At 33.2% G+C, this 17,629-nt stretch overlaps 3 protein-coding genes across 5 annotated transcripts; 1 reads left to right on the top strand and 2 right to left on the bottom strand.

Annotated features, from left to right (window-relative positions):
• The first annotated feature begins 448 nt into the window (after positions 1-448).
• LOC117603765 (uncharacterized) lies at positions 449-3,999 on the top strand. 2 transcript variants are annotated; one of them, XM_034323236.2, is made up of 5 exons: positions 449-915; positions 1,063-1,917; positions 1,989-2,135; positions 2,335-2,568; positions 2,642-3,999. In XM_034323236.2, the coding sequence occupies exons 1-5, from the start codon at positions 853-855 to the stop codon at positions 2,642-2,644; spliced, it is 1,302 nt and encodes a 433-aa protein (XP_034179127.1). In that variant the 5' UTR covers positions 449-852; the 3' UTR covers positions 2,645-3,999. The 2 variants fall into 2 exon arrangements, with proteins under 2 accessions (XP_034179127.1, XP_034179126.1); XM_034323235.2 differs by having other exon boundaries at positions 455-915; positions 2,637-3,999.
• Positions 2,698-4,411, bottom strand: LOC117603767 (iron-sulfur cluster assembly 2 homolog, mitochondrial). The gene is made up of 3 exons (XM_034323237.2): positions 4,255-4,411; positions 3,778-3,999; positions 2,698-3,700 (listed from the first exon to the last, which is right to left on the bottom strand). Exons 1-3 carry the CDS (start codon positions 4,329-4,331, stop codon positions 3,526-3,528), a joined length of 474 nt encoding a protein of 157 aa, XP_034179128.2. The 5' UTR covers positions 4,332-4,411; the 3' UTR covers positions 2,698-3,525.
• Positions 4,412-8,526: 4,115 nt separating this feature from the next.
• mas (trypsin-like serine protease domain-containing protein masquerade) lies at positions 8,527-17,395 on the bottom strand. 2 transcript variants are annotated; one of them, XM_034323271.2, is made up of 11 exons: positions 17,078-17,395; positions 12,958-13,265; positions 12,774-12,807; positions 12,042-12,502; positions 11,187-11,375; positions 10,906-11,068; positions 10,391-10,570; positions 9,966-10,221; positions 9,561-9,838; positions 9,335-9,489; positions 8,527-8,954 (listed from the first exon to the last, which is right to left on the bottom strand). In XM_034323271.2, the coding sequence occupies exons 1-11, from the start codon at positions 17,178-17,180 to the stop codon at positions 8,787-8,789; spliced, it is 2,295 nt and encodes a 764-aa protein (XP_034179162.1). In that variant the 5' UTR covers positions 17,181-17,395; the 3' UTR covers positions 8,527-8,786. The 2 variants fall into 2 exon arrangements, with proteins under 2 accessions (XP_034179162.1, XP_034179163.1); XM_034323272.2 differs by having other exon boundaries at positions 8,528-8,954; positions 10,906-11,032; positions 17,078-17,231.
• Positions 17,396-17,629: the final 234 nt, after the last annotated feature.

Below are 17,629 nucleotides of genomic sequence, written 5' to 3'. Positions count from 1 at the left end.
TAGCTTTCACAGAAAATTTAAAAGTTTCACCACATACAACAAGTAATTGGAAAATTTTAGTAGATCTAGATGCTTCTCCTGACGTCAATCGATGTATTTTGTTATTTTTCATAAGAGTATCGGAGACACTTGTACCGAAAATTGATTAATTGATCTTAAGGAGAGATAGGCTTTTCCAATTTGAAAAAATTTTTTTGAAACTCTGTAAGTGCTTTGTATGTCAATTGCTGCATCCTCTTATTCTGTATAAAAAGTTATTGAGATACTTCAATAGAAGATCACTGCTTGTGTATAAATGTGAATTTATACACATTTACTGTCTCGTCTCGTTGGATAGACTGTATATCTTGTTTGTAATTTAAAAAATGTAATTTTTATCAACTGTAATAAAAGAAGATACCTTGAACCATATGTTGGTAATGTACCGACTATCGTCAAGGTAGAAAATGTTGTTATCTTTATCTTCAGTTGATAACTTATCAACGAAAACTCAAAAATCGACTAACTAACTTCTGTTCACTAGGATACCTTGACAATTGACGATTATTAGGCATCGAATATAGAATTTCATGGAAAAGTGTATCGTATTTGGGGGCGTTTTTGGAATCTATTTTTCATTCATGAAATTTCATTTAGTATATAAACATATGGTTTTTTGTTCTTCGAATTGTCATAATTATTAAGACATTTGTTACTGACGTTGACATTTATGTTGGAGGTGCTAGTATGCATACAATTGTTGTCCGGAAATACTGTGTTACAGTGGATGTTATAACAATGAATATTCTTTAATAATAATCGTAATAAATTATAAACATTTTGGAAGCAGCAGAATCAACAGTGGATAGCATTATGGAGGGTGTTAATGGGCAGCTGCAAACCAAATATCAAAAGATTGCTACTGAATACTCAAAAGTAAGTAATATCCCACATATTATGCAGTATAAGAATTTTTAAATAATCTCTGTAATAAAATAGTATGTTTCTTCTTAATCTGTTCTATAATTTAATATCTATCAAGTGTTCATCATAGTCCTCTAACTAAAATGTTTTGTCCTTTAGATTCGTGCTCAAGCAAATGTTCTAAAAAAGGCTGTGATTGATGAACAAGCACGTAATGCAGATATTCGAGAACAGCTGAAGGAGAAAGAGGTAGAACTTCGAAGAGCAGAACAAGAATTAGACAGTTTATCCTTTCGAAATCAGCAACTGACCAAACGTATAACCGTATTACAAGAAGAGCTGGATAAAGTACAAAATAAATCTAAGAAAGGAAAGAATAAATTATCTGAAAGTAATAGTCAATTATCACCATCTCCACCACCAAATCACATCTTGAATGAAGAATTTCAAAAGAAAATAGTTGAAAATGCTCAATTGTTATCTCAAATCAGTGACAAAGATAGTGAAATTGAAACTCTAAATGAAAGAATACAGCAATTAGAATATAAATTAGATCATAGTGAAAAATCTAAAATTGAATTAAAATGCCAGTATCAAAATACTATAGACAAACTAGAAAGAGAAAGAAACGAATTACAAAAAAGATTAAATGATAGACATAAACAAGAGGAAACTGTATCATGGTCTAGTAATGAAGGTAAACGAGATGGATATGAATTTGATACTAGAGTAGGACATTCTAGTCATTCTCAACTAGAACCATCTCCATTTTCATCGCCATTAGCATCACGTCGATCATCAAAATCTCTTGGCGAAGGTCGTCCTCATAAAGTACAAGAAGAAAATAATGAATTTGATTTTTCAAAATCTTGTGACTTAGAAAAAGAAATGAATTATTGGAAATCACAGTATCACATACTTAAAATAAAATATGATGAAATAGAACAAACAGAATGCTTGAAACAGTTGCAACTCGAGAATGAATCGTTGCAACCTGCAGAAATAAACCATATGGTAATATTTATTCTAATCATTTTACAGAAATATTTGTTCTACATTATCTAATTAATAAGTATTGATAACAGATCGGAAGACTAACCGTACCTTTTGCAATACCAGAAGAAATTGAAGCTCGGGAAGCAAAAATCAGAGATTATTTTCTTCAAGAGATCGATAAGTTAATATCGGAAAAACATATATACCATGTGAAAAATTTAGCTATGGCTGCCAATGTAATTAAATATTTTTATTTACTTTTTTATTTAACATGTTGACTGTTACAATGTAAATTGTTTCTTTTTCTTTGTTTAATCATTAAATTAAGTTAACTGAAGAATGCTTAATAGAAATGACCCCTTCTCAATGGTCAACGTGTTAACAAAAGCTTTCCCATTTTTTTATTACACGTTTTATTGAACAAACATGTTTTAGACCGAAGTTATGCAAGTTCATTTAGACACGTGTGAATCAAAAAGGGAGAAGTGTGAATCTGCACTTTCAGAGGCACTTTCTAATTGTAATATTTTGCAAAAAGATAAAGAAACACAAGAAGGAAATTATAAAGCTCAACTTAGTACTATGAGTGAACACCTTGCCATCATGAACGAAAAGCTTATTTCACAAACAGAAGAAATCCAACAATTAAAATTTCAACTTGCAAGCAAGGTAAATGTTTACTTTAGATGTAAATGTTAATATTTCAAATATTCAGCATTTCGTTTTATAATTTTCAGAACAGTAAGAAAGGCAAACAGAAGTGATATAGATCAGGTTGTTAATGAATAACTAATAACATTCCAACAGCAACATACTTTAATCAGAACTATCAATATCTTTAATTTTATGTACATATGAAACTTACACGTGGTAAATAGTAATTACAATTTTAATCATACTTTAATTAATATACTAAAACGATTTTGGAATCTGTTTAGTATATGAAATAAAAGTAAAAATTATTATTAACATCCATTGTCTGAACATTTATAACATAAATAACACATCTTATGCAGACTCGTAAAATACATATTTTAGTCACTTCATTACAACACTATACAGTTCGTTTCCCTATAAATAAAATTTTTCTTTATACTTTATTTGTTGTACAGGATGTTACAAAACAGATGTATATCCTGAAAGCTGCAAATTTTTCATAACGAAATAAATCGAAAGATCGTTCATCGTTTTGCAATCTAACGTTTAAGTAGAGACTCACACTCATACATGGAATTCAGCATAGACACACTTTCATGCATAAAGTTTAAACAGTTCCCCAAATGTTAAACACCTAAGTTTTAATTATTCAGATCTTGAAATATTTTGAAAATTAAACCACAGATTGCAAAATGATGAACTCTGTGGATTCATTTTAGTATGTAGAATCTGCAATATATATGGTGTAAATCTCTTTAAGGCACCCTGTATAATAAATAAATATTATTAAGCATACTGATATACAAATATTCTTTCACACTTACTGTGAAACTATAGTTAACTGAAGTAAAATATATATTTCTTTAGAAAAAATATGAACAAACTATTCGCAATTATTTTATAACAAAAGATAGTACAGATAAATTACTTTGCATATGAATTTACTAAACATGAAAATTCATTAATTTATTAAATTTTAATAGAAAAACTAGAGCCACAACTACAACCTTGTTCAGCTAAAGGATTATTAGTTATTCTAAACGCGGAACGTATTAATTCTGTATGATACTCTATCGTTGCTCCTTTAATATATTCTAAAGATGTTGAATCTATCACCACTTTGACACCATCCTTTTGAAATATTCTGTAACATAATGCATCTGATTAATTTTTAATAACAATGCCATAAACATATAAATTATTTACAATATGTTATCTTACTTATCATCTTCATTTATGTTTTCATCTAAATCAAATTTATATTGAAAACCAGAACATCCTCCACCTTCTACTGTAACTCTTAAATAACCTTTATCATCAGTAATTTCTTTTAAACGTTTAACACAGCTATCTGTAATAACGATATCATTGTCGGCCTTAGCAGCAGCCCCCGTTGACATTTTATTTAACGACGAAACTGCAGATACATTATACCAGTGAGAACTACAAATCAAAATTGCCTGCTTTAAAACAATCACATGTTAATACATATTGTATAGAAATTTCTTGACAACATAATATTACAATTATTTAGAAACGTACAAAGAATATATTAATCATTAAATACAATAGAAATCTCAATTTTCCATTATACTTCAAACCTTAATAAATTTTACATTTGATTTATAAAATCAGGTGATTCTTCTTTTTGAAATAGCTTCAGATAAGATCAAACAATTTGATTTAGTATTTACTTACGTTAATAAACGTGAAAAATATCTATTTGCAACAAAATTAGAAGAAAGGCTCCAAATAGCGGATTTTAATTCAGCCATAATTCTACGTATGGGTTATAGCAGTGACTACAGATTCAACAAGACTGGACATGCCATTGTTTTCAAAGGGGTCTTGAACTTTTTGCCCCAAGACAAACGCCATCTGCTCTATCTTAGTATGAACACCGTCGAACACGCTAAGTATGATACCACGAGTTAGCAGGCATTATGCCTAATTCACAGGAGACATAGATAGATAGATAAACTGTTTGTTTTCCTAGAATACGCCACCCTCGCCGGTAAAGGGTGAATAGACGCACCCTTTAATTACCCTCCGAGGGAAACAAATAGATCGATGAATAATAAGCTCGATTCGAAAGTCCGTTGTTAAAATAATTAGTTATGTTGCTATCGATATCAAAAGCCAATGGCGTTGGGAGTGGGGGCTCCAGACGCCTTTGCACGCGGTCCGAGGGAAGGCCGGCATCGGGTGCGACCCCCGGTGTCGACCACACGCTAGGCACCCGGGATGGACATCAGTCTGCTAAGCGCGGAGGGGTCCTAATACAGTTCCGGAGCCCTCCTTTAGCACCAGAGACGGTCGCCGTGGGGTTTTAGTCAGTAGGAATCTGACACTCCCCCGCCGCCCTCCCCCAGGGGACGGCGAGGGGTCTTATGTAAGATTTCCCCACGTTAATAAAAAAAAAAAAAAAATATTTACAGCCACTGATTCGAGTAAAAGTAGCTAGCGGCGGCACCGTTATCAACCGTTCGACCTAGAGCGAAGTGAAACACCATCATCTCAGTCTTACAGCGACCGTCAAGGGGTGCAGATCTACCTGCTAAACATTTCTTGCTGTATTTATCTACTTAGCTCACTGAATAAACTCATTTAGGAGGAAGAACGTGTTGATTGTATTACTACTGTGTGCATCCTTTACATCTCTGATTCCTTTACATCTCTGCACCCCTCACATCCCAGCATTATTTACATTTCAACATTCCTTACATCCCTGTATCTCTTACATCTCTGTTTCCCTTACATCCTAGCATTCCTCTTATCCCTGCTTTCTTTATACCCCTGTATCCTTCACATCCCTGTATCTCTTACATCTCTGTTTCTCTTACATCCCAGCATTCCTGTCATCCCTGCTTTCTTTATACCCCTACATCCTTCACATCCCTGTATCTCTTACATCTCTGTCTCCCTTACATCCCAGCATTCCTCTCATCCCTGCTTTCTTTATACCCCTATATCCTTCACATCCCTGTATCACTTACATCCCTGTTTCCCTTATATCCCTGCATCTCTTACATCTCTGCATCCCTTACATTTTTCCGAAATTTTGGCCCCCTAGCGGGAAAAATGTGAACTAAAATCTCGACCGCGAGTCAGCGCCATCTGGTTTCGGAAAAAGGAACTAAAGCACGCCGAAATTTTGGCCCCCTAGCGGCAAAAATGTGAACTAAAATCTCGACCTCGAGTCAGCGCCATCTGGTTTCGGAAAAAGGAACTAAAGCACGCCGAAATTTTGGCCCCCTAGCGGGAAAAATGTGAACTAAAATCTCGACCGCGAGTCAGCGCCATCTGGTTTCGGAAAAAGGAACTAAAGCACGCCGAAATTTTGGCCCCCTAGCGGCAAAAATGTGAACTAAAATCTCGACCTCGAGTCAGCGCCATCTGGTTTCGGAAAAGGGAACTAAATCACACATCATTTTTGGCCCTCTGGCGGCAAAAATGTGAACTAAAATGTCAATGTCCGATCAGCGCCATCTGGTTTCGGAAAAAGGAACTAAATCATGCACCATTTTTGTCCCTCTGGCGGCAAAAATGTGAACTAAAATTTCAACGTCCGATCAGCGCCATCTTGTTTCGGAAAAAGGAACTAAATTTGTACAAGATTTTACTTACCTTTACTTACCTTTACTCGAACCATTTTTTGTAATATATTTATTATAAGGGTTGTAGGGGTACAAGAGATGTAGGGATATGAGGATTGCAGGCATATAAGGGATGCAGTGATGTAATGGGTGCAAGGATTCAAAGAATTCAAGGACATAAGGGATGGAGAGATATAAAGGATGCGGAGATCTAAGGAATTCAAGGATGTAAAGGAGGAAGGGATGTAAGCGGTACAGGGATGTAAGTGATATAGGAATGTAAGAGCTGCAGAGATGCAAGGGTTACTGGGATTTCAAAGATGTCTATATATAAGGGTTGCTGGGATTTAAAGGATGTCTACATGTAAGGGATGCAAGAATACAAGAGATATAGGGCTGAGCCCCATGGGACCCGCAAAGACAAAAAAAATAATAAATAATTGGAAAGTGTGAGCCGAAGCCCATGGAGAGGGATGCAATCATAAATGTTATTCCCCTTCGATAAGTTTAATTAATAAGCAAAGAAAATAAATAAAGTAAATTATGTAAACTCCGGAAAGAAATTAGAGGATGATTATTAGGCTGGTTGTGTTCTCTACATACGGGCCTGATATCATCCTGGGGTATCAGGGACCCCCATGCACCGGTGGGAATCTTTGCATACCGACATTATGGCATCTGGGGTGTTAGGGACCCCAAAGCACCGGTGATACTCTTTCTATACCGATATTATTGCATCTGGGGTGTTAGGGACCCCGAAGCACTGATGATACTCTTTGCATACCGACATGATGGTATCTGGGGTGTTAGAGACCCCGAAGCAACGGTGATACTCTTTACGTACCGACATTACGGCATCTGGGGTGCCTGGAACCCCGAAGTACTGGTGATGCTCTTTGCGTACCGACATGATGGTATCTGGGGTGTTAGAGTCCCCGAAGCATCGGTATTACTCTTTACGTACCGACATTTTGGCATCTGGGGTGCTTGGGACCCCGAAGCAACGGCGATACTCTTTGCGTACCGACATGATGGTATCTGGGGTGTTAGAGACCCCGAAGCATCCGTATTACTCTTTACGTACCGACATTTTGGCATCTGGGGTGCTTGGGACCCCGAAGCACTGGTGATACTCTGCATACCGACATGATGGTATCTGGGGTATTAGAGACCCCGAAGCAACGGTGATACTCTTTACGTACCGACATTATGGCATCTGGGGTGCCTGGGACCCCGAAGTACTGGTGATACTCTGCGTACCGACATTATGGTATCTGGGGTGTTAGGGCCCCCTTAACACCGGCAATACTCTTTTGCATATTGACATATACTGTGAATGTATTAGGAGAGGGAATTTTTGGATATTTGAGAGAAATTGAAGTGTTACATAATAATTGTCTTCAATTTTTAAACGCACTTTTAATAAAAGATTTGTAGTTTCAATAAAATATAATTACTTTCATTCTAATGATACAAAATACTCAGATTGTAATACAACAAATTTTTACAATAACGTTTAACAATAATATTTTATAAATTTAAAACGCTTACCGACTATGTTTGATATTCACATTCAAAAATTTATTACTTTTTAACTGATAAAACATTCTTAAAATTATAATTTTAAAAACATATGAGCGATGCAATAATATACAAAGCAGTGTTAGCAGTGATTTCCTTGAAATCTTTAAGAAATTTTAATTATCCTATAAACATACATGAAATGTAAATCGTCAAAATGCAAATTATATATTTTAAAATAACAAAAATATTCTTATAACTTTCTATTCTATATTTCTTCTTCAGGTTTATGTCTGTACAACTAATTTTGTAGCTTACTGTATATACTTTCCTCTATTATTATTGGATCTAACGAAAAGTTATGTGTTTTATGGATTTCTTCTTTTTAAGAAACCGAACTTCCCGGTAGACCCAATAATTACAGCAATAGTTGATTATTTTATTAAAACCATATAAAAAGATATCTTTGTCACCTAAAATTGACGCACTTGATGGCACGATTATTTGCCCCCAAAAGAAAAGAAAATTGTAAATTAATCTTAGTATATTTTATCAATGATTTTTAAATGCTAAGAAATTTCATACGACTGATTACAATATAGTAAACTTCCGTTCCCAAATTTATTTAAAGTAAAAAATGTAAATTCATTTAAATGTAGAAAAATTAATAATAACAGATTATAGTTGTTGAGTGCTACTTTGTCAGCTTAAAAATATAACACATTGTTAGAATAACATTTTATTAAAAATGGTTTAGAATATTAAATTATCTTTTTTTATTAAAAATAACAAATGATAATTAAAATAAAATGGATAAACAGAAGTTTACTATGTTAATTACCTAGAATCGTAATGTCATTACAAAATTTATTTATTTTTTACTGTTAAAGCTATAATATTTACGTTACATATATTACAAATATTGTAACAATTTCAGAATGACAAATTTCTTTGCACGAATTTGTCGTACATTTATCATGCATCAAAACAAACTTTCTTCCACGTTGCTAGACACGTAACAGAAAATTGTTACGACATCAAGCGCGCGTTAAGGTACTACAATTTCTTAATAAATAAATATTTTCAATTTTATTAACAATATATAAAAAGAAACTAAAGATTATTTACGGAAATAATTTGGTTAATCCAGCCAATGAACGCCGAAACTTTGACGTAAACACCAGGAACGTCCAATCTGCCACAACCGAAGCCCCACGATACGAGTCCAGCCAATTCGTAGAAGCCGTCATCTTGACAGACTAAAGGACCACCTCCATCTCCCTAAATATTTAAACATTATAATTATTATTAACTCGTAGATCTACGCTTTAGACCCCTACATAAGATAGGGGCCTTATTGGCATCATGATAATATTAACCCTATTTCGCTACCCTGGAGCATTTAGCACCCTAGCATGCATTAATAAAAAAAAAAAGAAAGAATAGGAACCTTCTATAAAGGGTAGAGAAGAAGAGTTAATAGTAGGGTAGATCTAAAGGGAGCTACAACTCTGGGCCCTACTTTCCAGGGAGCTCTGTTATAAACTATTGCCCTTTTACTTTATATTATAAAATCTTATTTGGAATAAATTTTAATTTATCAATCAAGGGAACCCTTGGAGATTTGATAGCCTCGAATACTGTATAAATTTGATTCTTACCTGACATGCATCGTTGCCTTGTTCACCACCAGCACAAAAGCTACTCGCTGGTAAGATGAAAATCTTTTCAGTTACAGCATTCACTTTACGTATGCATTCAGCATCACTCACGATTGGAATTTCAGCCTCTCGTACCCGAAGAGGAATAGGGCCAGCTGTTAAGATATATTAAATATTAATTTAGATTTTATGAATTTAAAACTACATACTGTACACGAATAATCACCTTCCCCCATGTACCCATAACCAGTGACGGTGCATCGTTTGCCAGCTGTGTGGCTGACTCCTCGCGCAGGTAGACATACCAGACAAACGCCATCCTTTAGTTCTGCTTGCCCGTGAAGCTTTAATAGCGCTATATCGTTGTCAAGAGTTTGACTGTTGTGGTTGTGATGAATATAAGTCGTCGCTACTCGTAAAGTTTGAGCACCTGGACTTCCGTACTTCCGCGTCAAGTCGTGATCTCCTACCCTTACGTAAATCGCATCTCCAGATCTCACGATACTGTAAGATAATTATTTGTTATTCATTATTTATACGAAACGTAATTTATTTCTTCTACGAAAAATTATCGTATCGAAATGATCGTTTTATATTTGTAATTTTAAGAAATAATTGTGATAATATTTACTTTGTTACACAGTGTGCTGCGGTGAGGACCCATTGCGTCCCTATGAGCGCACCTCCGCAGAGATATTGATTGAGGGAATTGATTAAAGCGACTTGCCAACACCACTCATTGGCATCCGCATCTTCTCCTCCAACAACTCGCGCTCCTCTGTTCAAGTTACGAGCTTGAATTGGTCCACGATAAGTTCCCTTTACACCACACACGTATTTACTGTAAACTGGACTTCTGACGGTCGTCGTCATTGGCGTTGTTTCGTCTGTAAAATAAAAAATTTATATTCTGTAATATAATTCTGTAATACAATTAATAAAATTGACTGGGAACAGTCTGGTTTATAAGTATACAGAGCTTTCAATAACCCTCTATATCCTTCGAACAATTTAACATTATTTTTAAAAAATTCACTATATTGTTTTATAACTTACACATTGTTGTTGCAAGAGATGTCGTATACGGTTTCGTCGTGACATACATGGTATCATTTCTGTTAATCGAAATCGGCTCGGTAGAATTTCCTTCGTTAAATTCTCGTATTAATGACTTTGGTGCACAACACTGATGCCGTTGTTTCTTACACTTAAATAAGTTTGTCAGTTCGGCATTTCCTATCAAGATAAATCATATAAACCATACTGTATAATAAACAAAAGATTCATTAAAAATATATTCGAAACGATTTATTTTATTTAAATTAAATTATAGTTATATTTGAAATTTATTAAAATTTGATATTAACTTTGGGAATTACAATTATTTATCATTAAAAATATACAAGAGGTAATTAAAACAAATCAGAATTTAGTATCAGATTGTAGTAATATCTACTGGCATAATAGAAATGTTAATCCGGTCTCGTTTATATCAAACCCTTATGATAAAGGTTTCCTTATCAGTTAACTACTTCCGAAATTTTCAAACAAATATATAGAAAAATACTCACTGAAACAGGTGAAAGATAAATAAGAAACGATGCAGGAACCAGGACACTCTGGACGAGGATCTGGCGGCAAAGAAACCGTAGTAATCGGCGCAGGTCTTGGCGTGGGCCTTGGCCTCGGCCTTGGAGTCTGATACGAAGAAGATGGTGTCACTACGTTTATTTTCTACGTGTCAACGTTAAATATCAATGTTTCTTTCTTTTTACAAGGGTTCACTATCTTACTTGCCTCAACTTATTCGTTCCTTTGAAAGGGTTCTACCGTAAAAAAGAAATAGAATCACCTGCGGCGAGGTTTTTGTGTTGTCACAACAAATAGATCCGGATTGACAGGTCGATGTCTTCGGTATTATTACATTCGGTCGTTCGCAAAAAGCTGCCATAATAGTTAACAAACAAAATCCTGGACAGGGTTGTAATTTTGGTTGCGATGGCTTCGTGGTTGGTCGAACTGTCGTCGTCGTTGTCGTCTCCTAATTAATTCATTACTATTTAGTTTGGTTTGTAAAATTCAATGAATTAACCCCCTCTACGATCTTTTTCTAATTATAGATCACATAAATAATAAATCAGTACCTATTTTACAAAATGCTATAATAGAGTTCATAGTTCTAAAAGAAAGTATTACACATTATAATATCTTAGACACTAAATACATAAATTAGCATAATGTATAAATTAGCTTTTGAAAAAATAGCTTATATTATCTTCTATTTATTTTTTTTACTTTGTATAAGTGAAAGCACAGAAATAAAAAGTGCTATCTTCAAAAGGAACAGTCTTTACATTTTTACATCTTTTCAGAATGAACCGTCAACGACATGCTAATTTACTGCAATGTTAATTTATAAGGTGCTAATTTACATTGATAGACGTTAATTTTACTTTAAAACCTGTGTATGCTGTACAAAAATATCGCTGATAATTAATTTTTCATACAACTTTATTTGACTTTAATCCCCAATTTTGTTTCATTAAATCTAATATTTTTAATGATTTCAATTTTATTTTATACCAAGTTATAGCAATTCTCTTAACATGAATTTTATTTATTCCTAAAATTTAATACAAACTAGAAGAAAATTGAATCATTGATGCTGCTCATGTATATGATAAAAATAAATGATTCGTATAATTACCGTTTTAATGAACGCATCGATAACACAACAAGATCCATCGTCAGGACATTCAGCTTCTCCATCAACTTTGTCGCAGAGAAGAGCGAAGAATCCACTGACGCATTCCCCTTTACATGGTTTCTTGCCAGAAATCTTTGGCCTTATCGTCGTCGTTGGCTGTTTCGTCGTTACAGTAGTAGTTGTAGTCATAGTCGTGGACACGCTCGTAGAAATAGCCGTATTTGGTCGTACGGTAGCAAGGGTCGAAGAACCTTTGTGCGATGTATTCACACCAGTTTTCTCATCGAAACGACTTGAATTTGTACGATCAATTACCAGCAATTCCGCTGGAGGTGATTCTCCATACTCGTCTCTAGACACGCAACATTTGTATCCTGGCTTGCAGAGAGCGTCTATCATTAAAACGGCATCGCAATAGTCGGCTATTCTCTCTGCCATGCAAATTCCAGTACATCCTTTTGCTGCAAAGATCAATTTCTTAATATAAAAAAAAAAGATATATTTTCGTCACAGATGAAATCAACTGAAATTTGATTTAACACATTAACTATCATACCGTAGGCATTGAAAATTTTATTTTATTAATGATAATTCAATTTTTCACAAATTTTATCTATTACTTTTGCAATATTTCTAATTAGATAAATGAAGGACTTTTAATAATGTGGATAATGGATTCATATGGAAATTTAAAAAATCACCCTAATTGTGTGATTATAGAATCCTACTTACTTGATGCTTTGTCATTTGTTTCCTTCTGGTTATCCTGGAAAATAAATAAAATATGTTAAGCTAATGATAATCTTCATTTTTATCTTTTACTAAAGATTTATGCTCTACCACTTAGTGAGGATGGTAATGATTATTATAAATGTAACACTTGGTCTTGTTTAGTGTTACAATTTAGCATACTTACTGGAGTAACTTTCGACGAAGCTGTTGAAGGCAGGGTTGTTAATGCTGTAGTCGTCGACGGTGTAGTCGTGCTTGTAGTTGTTGTCGTTGTTTTAACGGTAGTGGACATAGTCGAAGTTGAACCATCGTCACTGGAAATATTTTCAGAAGTTCCGGTACCATTTATAGGCGCTTCGATACAACATCGCATGCTACCTGGGCATTGCACGTGCTCCAGAACTTCGTAACATATTAATGTTGCAAATGCGTGTACACACACACCTGGACAATCTGCGCTATTTGCTGTGCTCGTTATGGAATCTAGTAAACCTGCATAAATATAAGGAGTACGAAAAAATTGTAATTAATAAGGTTTATTGTATTACTCGAATACTTCTTGAATATATTCTTATTATTTATCTTTCAAAAATTAAGAATAATCATTGTATAATAGGAAACCATTGGATTGATAATGATGAATAAATTTTCAATTTATTTTAGCAATAACTAAAAATAAACTAATTTTGATTTGTTAAATAAGAAACTTTTAAATAAAATGGGTGAAAAGTGAAACGAAAGCGTGGCGAATATAATAGAGGTAATCGCAGTGTTCTGTAATTAAGTATTACGATTTAATTGTCCAATTTATTTTTAAATATTTCAAGTTTTTAATTATTTCTAAATTATTAAAAATACATGTAACTATTAACCCTTAGGCGGCGGACCATGGAGAGAGACCCAATTTTAATTTAATTTTGTCTTTCTAAATTTTACACTGTTCCTTTAAAAATTACTCTAACAATATATGAAACTTTTCCGTTTAAACTTTAAGTTAATATCCTTTCATATGTTTTGAAATATTGGGTCTCGATTGACCCAGACTCCACTGTTCAAGGGTTAATCTTACCTATTCGTTAAGAAACAAATTTTCATTTCAATAATAAGTAAATTATAATTTTAAGCATTTTAAACAAAGAAATATTAGGACATCACATGATAAACAGGGTAAGTATGCTTAAACTGTTACGTTTCTATAAATATGTATGTGTTACATACTACGATATCTTAATAGTACTATGTCGTTTTATCGTGAGATATTTTTATAATGAATAACACGTGTATCATAAATCCAACATTAACTGTATATTGAATGCAGGTGCGAAGGTACCGTGAGTCAAGAGAAATTCTTGCATACGTAATCTTATGCTCCACTTATAAAATAAAATGGTCAAGGATGACTAAACTTGATCTTGACAGTCGATGAACCTCAGATAGAAGTTAACGAACCGTTGAAACTGTTTTTATCATCGAAAATGATTTTTCTTTCTTTTTCGTCAATGTTTCAGTTTCTTTATTTTATCAGATAGAATAAAGAAAAAAGATACGATATTGGTTTTGTTGAAACTGTTGCTATAATTGCAATTATACTTGAATTTATTTTATTTCTATTTCGACATTATTTTTATTATTAAATAAATTTGATTATTAAAAAAATTAAAAGATAGAAAGTTAATAAAATTTTTAAATGGAGCTCATTTGTACACAAGTAAGACTAATAATGAATTAAAGATATATTTTGAATTTCAATTAATCGCTAGTAAAGTTATTAAAAAAAGAGACAAACCAAGATTTATCCACGGACAATGAATGCAAACTGTCTGTGGACAATTATCTATTGTTTATGGACAATAACGAGATTCAATCCAAGCGCTTAGTTCGAAAGTGAAATGTAAAAAATACACTAAGTTGTTAGTTTTCTATTATTCCAAACCTCTGATTAAAAATAAGAGTTACTGAAATATCTTTAAAGTATTTATTTCTGTAAAGGACTTTTGGGAGAAGAATTTTAGAAAAACCCAAAAAGAACCTGGAAAATGTCTTAGAAGAGCTGCAGGAAAGCCTAAATAGATTTTAGAAAGGTCCTAAGGAGAGCTTAGGAAGAACCTGAAGAGAACCCTTAGGCTCTTCTTAAAGAGCATAGAAAGGGTTTAAAGTAGTCCTAAGGAGGGTCGTAAATCCTAAGTAAAATCTAAAGAAAACCAAAGGGGAACCTTCTTTCTATAGAAAAACCTTTTGTATTTATATTACATAAAGAGTTTGACACTAAAAATGTAATGGTAAAATATATATGATATTATTTTGTTTTTAATAAAGTTAAAGATATATCACTATTATCCTGAATGATACATAATGTAAAATGTGTGTAAGATAAGTATATCATATTAAATATGAAATTTTATAATATTATAGATTTAGTGAATGAAATGGCCATGACTTGAAATCGATGAAAGTTCGGCAAAAGTGATCAATGAGTCTTGCTCTTTTGCGATACAAGTAAACGAGCTTCAAGAAATTCGCACGGACTATAGTATAGACTTCTAGCTGTTTTCACTTTGGCAAGTATAACGGCCCAAACAAACATAACGGTAGTTAATTAAACGGCTCGACTCCATCGTATAGCCATCGTGGGTATTACATGTGATTGCTCTAACGTATCGTCTTAGGCTAATAATAAACTTAAATTTACACACATTTAATCACTGTAATAAATCTTTCAACCGCACTGCAGATAATTACGATCAACATTAATTTAATAGAAAATTGTATGAAATCTTGATTTTTAATTGGAAACGTTTCTGTCTGAACTTCTTGAGGAAAATAAAAAATAAGTTAATGAACCAGAATGGATATTAAATTACAATGATATAATTAAGGAATAATAATACGTATGATTTTATAATGCACTGTGAATTAATTATAAACATACATGTGAAATTTATTTAATTAATTAATATATTGATCTAGTATATATTCCTCTTCGTAATTACATTTATCTTTATTTTTATTCAAAATCATTCATTAAATTTTTGTATTTCTTTCTATTTATACATTATTTAGTGACAGTTAATTAGTTGCTTTTTATGCCAAATGACAAAGCAAATATTCTTTTTTTCTAACAACTTAATGGAAACCCGAAAAAAACATAACGACTAATAAGATAAGATTAAGTTCCTATAAAATTTTAGAAGTTGAATATTCTATTAATACCTGTCACAAGGTATTCAAGCAAATTAATAAACCAATGTATGATTGCAAAAATAAGAGACTGTTATATCATAATTAGCAACCTAAACATAATTATTTTTTATTAAATGCTCCCGCTAATGAGGAATTAATTTTTGAACATAAATATGTAGTAAAATTGACGAAATTTATTTTATTTTTTTTTTTGTATTTATAAGGGATCATACACGAAGATCAATTACTAATTACGTATATGTGTACCAACGCGTATTTCTCAAGGTTGCCAACGACCTTCTCACCAACAGTGGATTGAGCGTTATCCATATAGCGTTGTGAGACTCCTAAGTGGGACAGTCGCATCCTTCCAGATACTACCTATATAAGCGTGCACAGCATACGTTCACGCACGCGAATTTCTATTTCTCGAAACCTCTGCTACGAACTGATTTTATTTACAGCTATTCTCTATAAATTTCAATGAACCACACGCAATTATAGACAACACCTAATCATTAAAGTTAATTGGCAATAGAATTCAAATATCATTTTTTCGACAAGACGTTCTGTAACTCATATAACTAGTAAGGTGGAGCCTAACAAATACTAACAACTTTTATTATTATTATTTTTTTAAAATATAACTTGACCAGTCTTTAAGTGATTTTTTTAAATAATCTGTAAATTTTTAAACATTTCTGTGAGGTTCGTGGACCCCATTACCGCAATACCAGTTACGGTTTAATTCATGCATTAAAGATAGCAAGATCAATGTCAACGAACTAGAAGTATATAATCGGCCATAGCTCTCGCTATTACATGATATTCTTTTCTGTTTACAAATTCAATTTTCTGAATCATATTATCAATAGCAAAATTTTAAATAATCTAATCAGCATAAATATATTGTTTAGACTTGCATTTACTGCTCGATTTTTTTCAATATAGCGAAATAACAAATTAAAAGTTATATTTAAAAGAAGACAGTTAACAAAATCTTCATGAAGTAATAAGATAGAATACGAAGTTGACAGAATAGAAAGGAGTATGATATTTGAATGAAATACTCGAATGTTGAGAAGTTAGTAAGGGGGACAATAATAATATAATTGTTAATTTACCTGTTATGAAACTACCAGCCAAGGAATCGTCGTCCTGAGCAACAATTGATCCGCTAAGTAGGAGGAAAAGGACGATGCCCCCAGAAACTGTTCTTAGTATCATCTTCGAACTCCCTCGTTTACTATCTTTCTCGTTTACCGTATTTTTCCTTTTCTTTTCTTAAAAAGCAACCGTAAAAACAGTGGAAGGAAGATACACTGTGTCGTTACCCGGTTCGAACACGTGCGTGTCAAACTACTTTACCGCGAGTTCGGCAGCCACGGTATTATACGGACCCGCATTGCCTGTTCGGCTTGTTTGACTGACTGACTGACTGACTGAAGAGGTACCGGAGCCCACTTGTGGGTCAGGATGCGGATCCCCTCTTTTACATCAATCAAAAAAAAAAAGAGAGAAAAAAGAATGAAGGCGGAAAAGTAGAGAATCATCGACGACCTTACTGGGAATTAATCAAAAAGAGTAAAGAAGGGCTAAAAGAAAATCTGCATCTTTTGAACGTTACTGAAAATGTGAATTTTTACGAGTTACAGTAGTAACAAATTGATCAAAGT

This window comes from Osmia lignaria, chromosome 11 (assembly GCF_051020975.1).
Source record: "Osmia lignaria lignaria isolate PbOS001 chromosome 11, iyOsmLign1, whole genome shotgun sequence".
NCBI lineage: Eukaryota > Metazoa > Arthropoda > Insecta > Hymenoptera > Megachilidae > Osmia > Osmia lignaria.
Note: the sequence above shows the minus strand (reverse complement) of the source record. Positions and strands in the feature narration are given on the sequence as shown.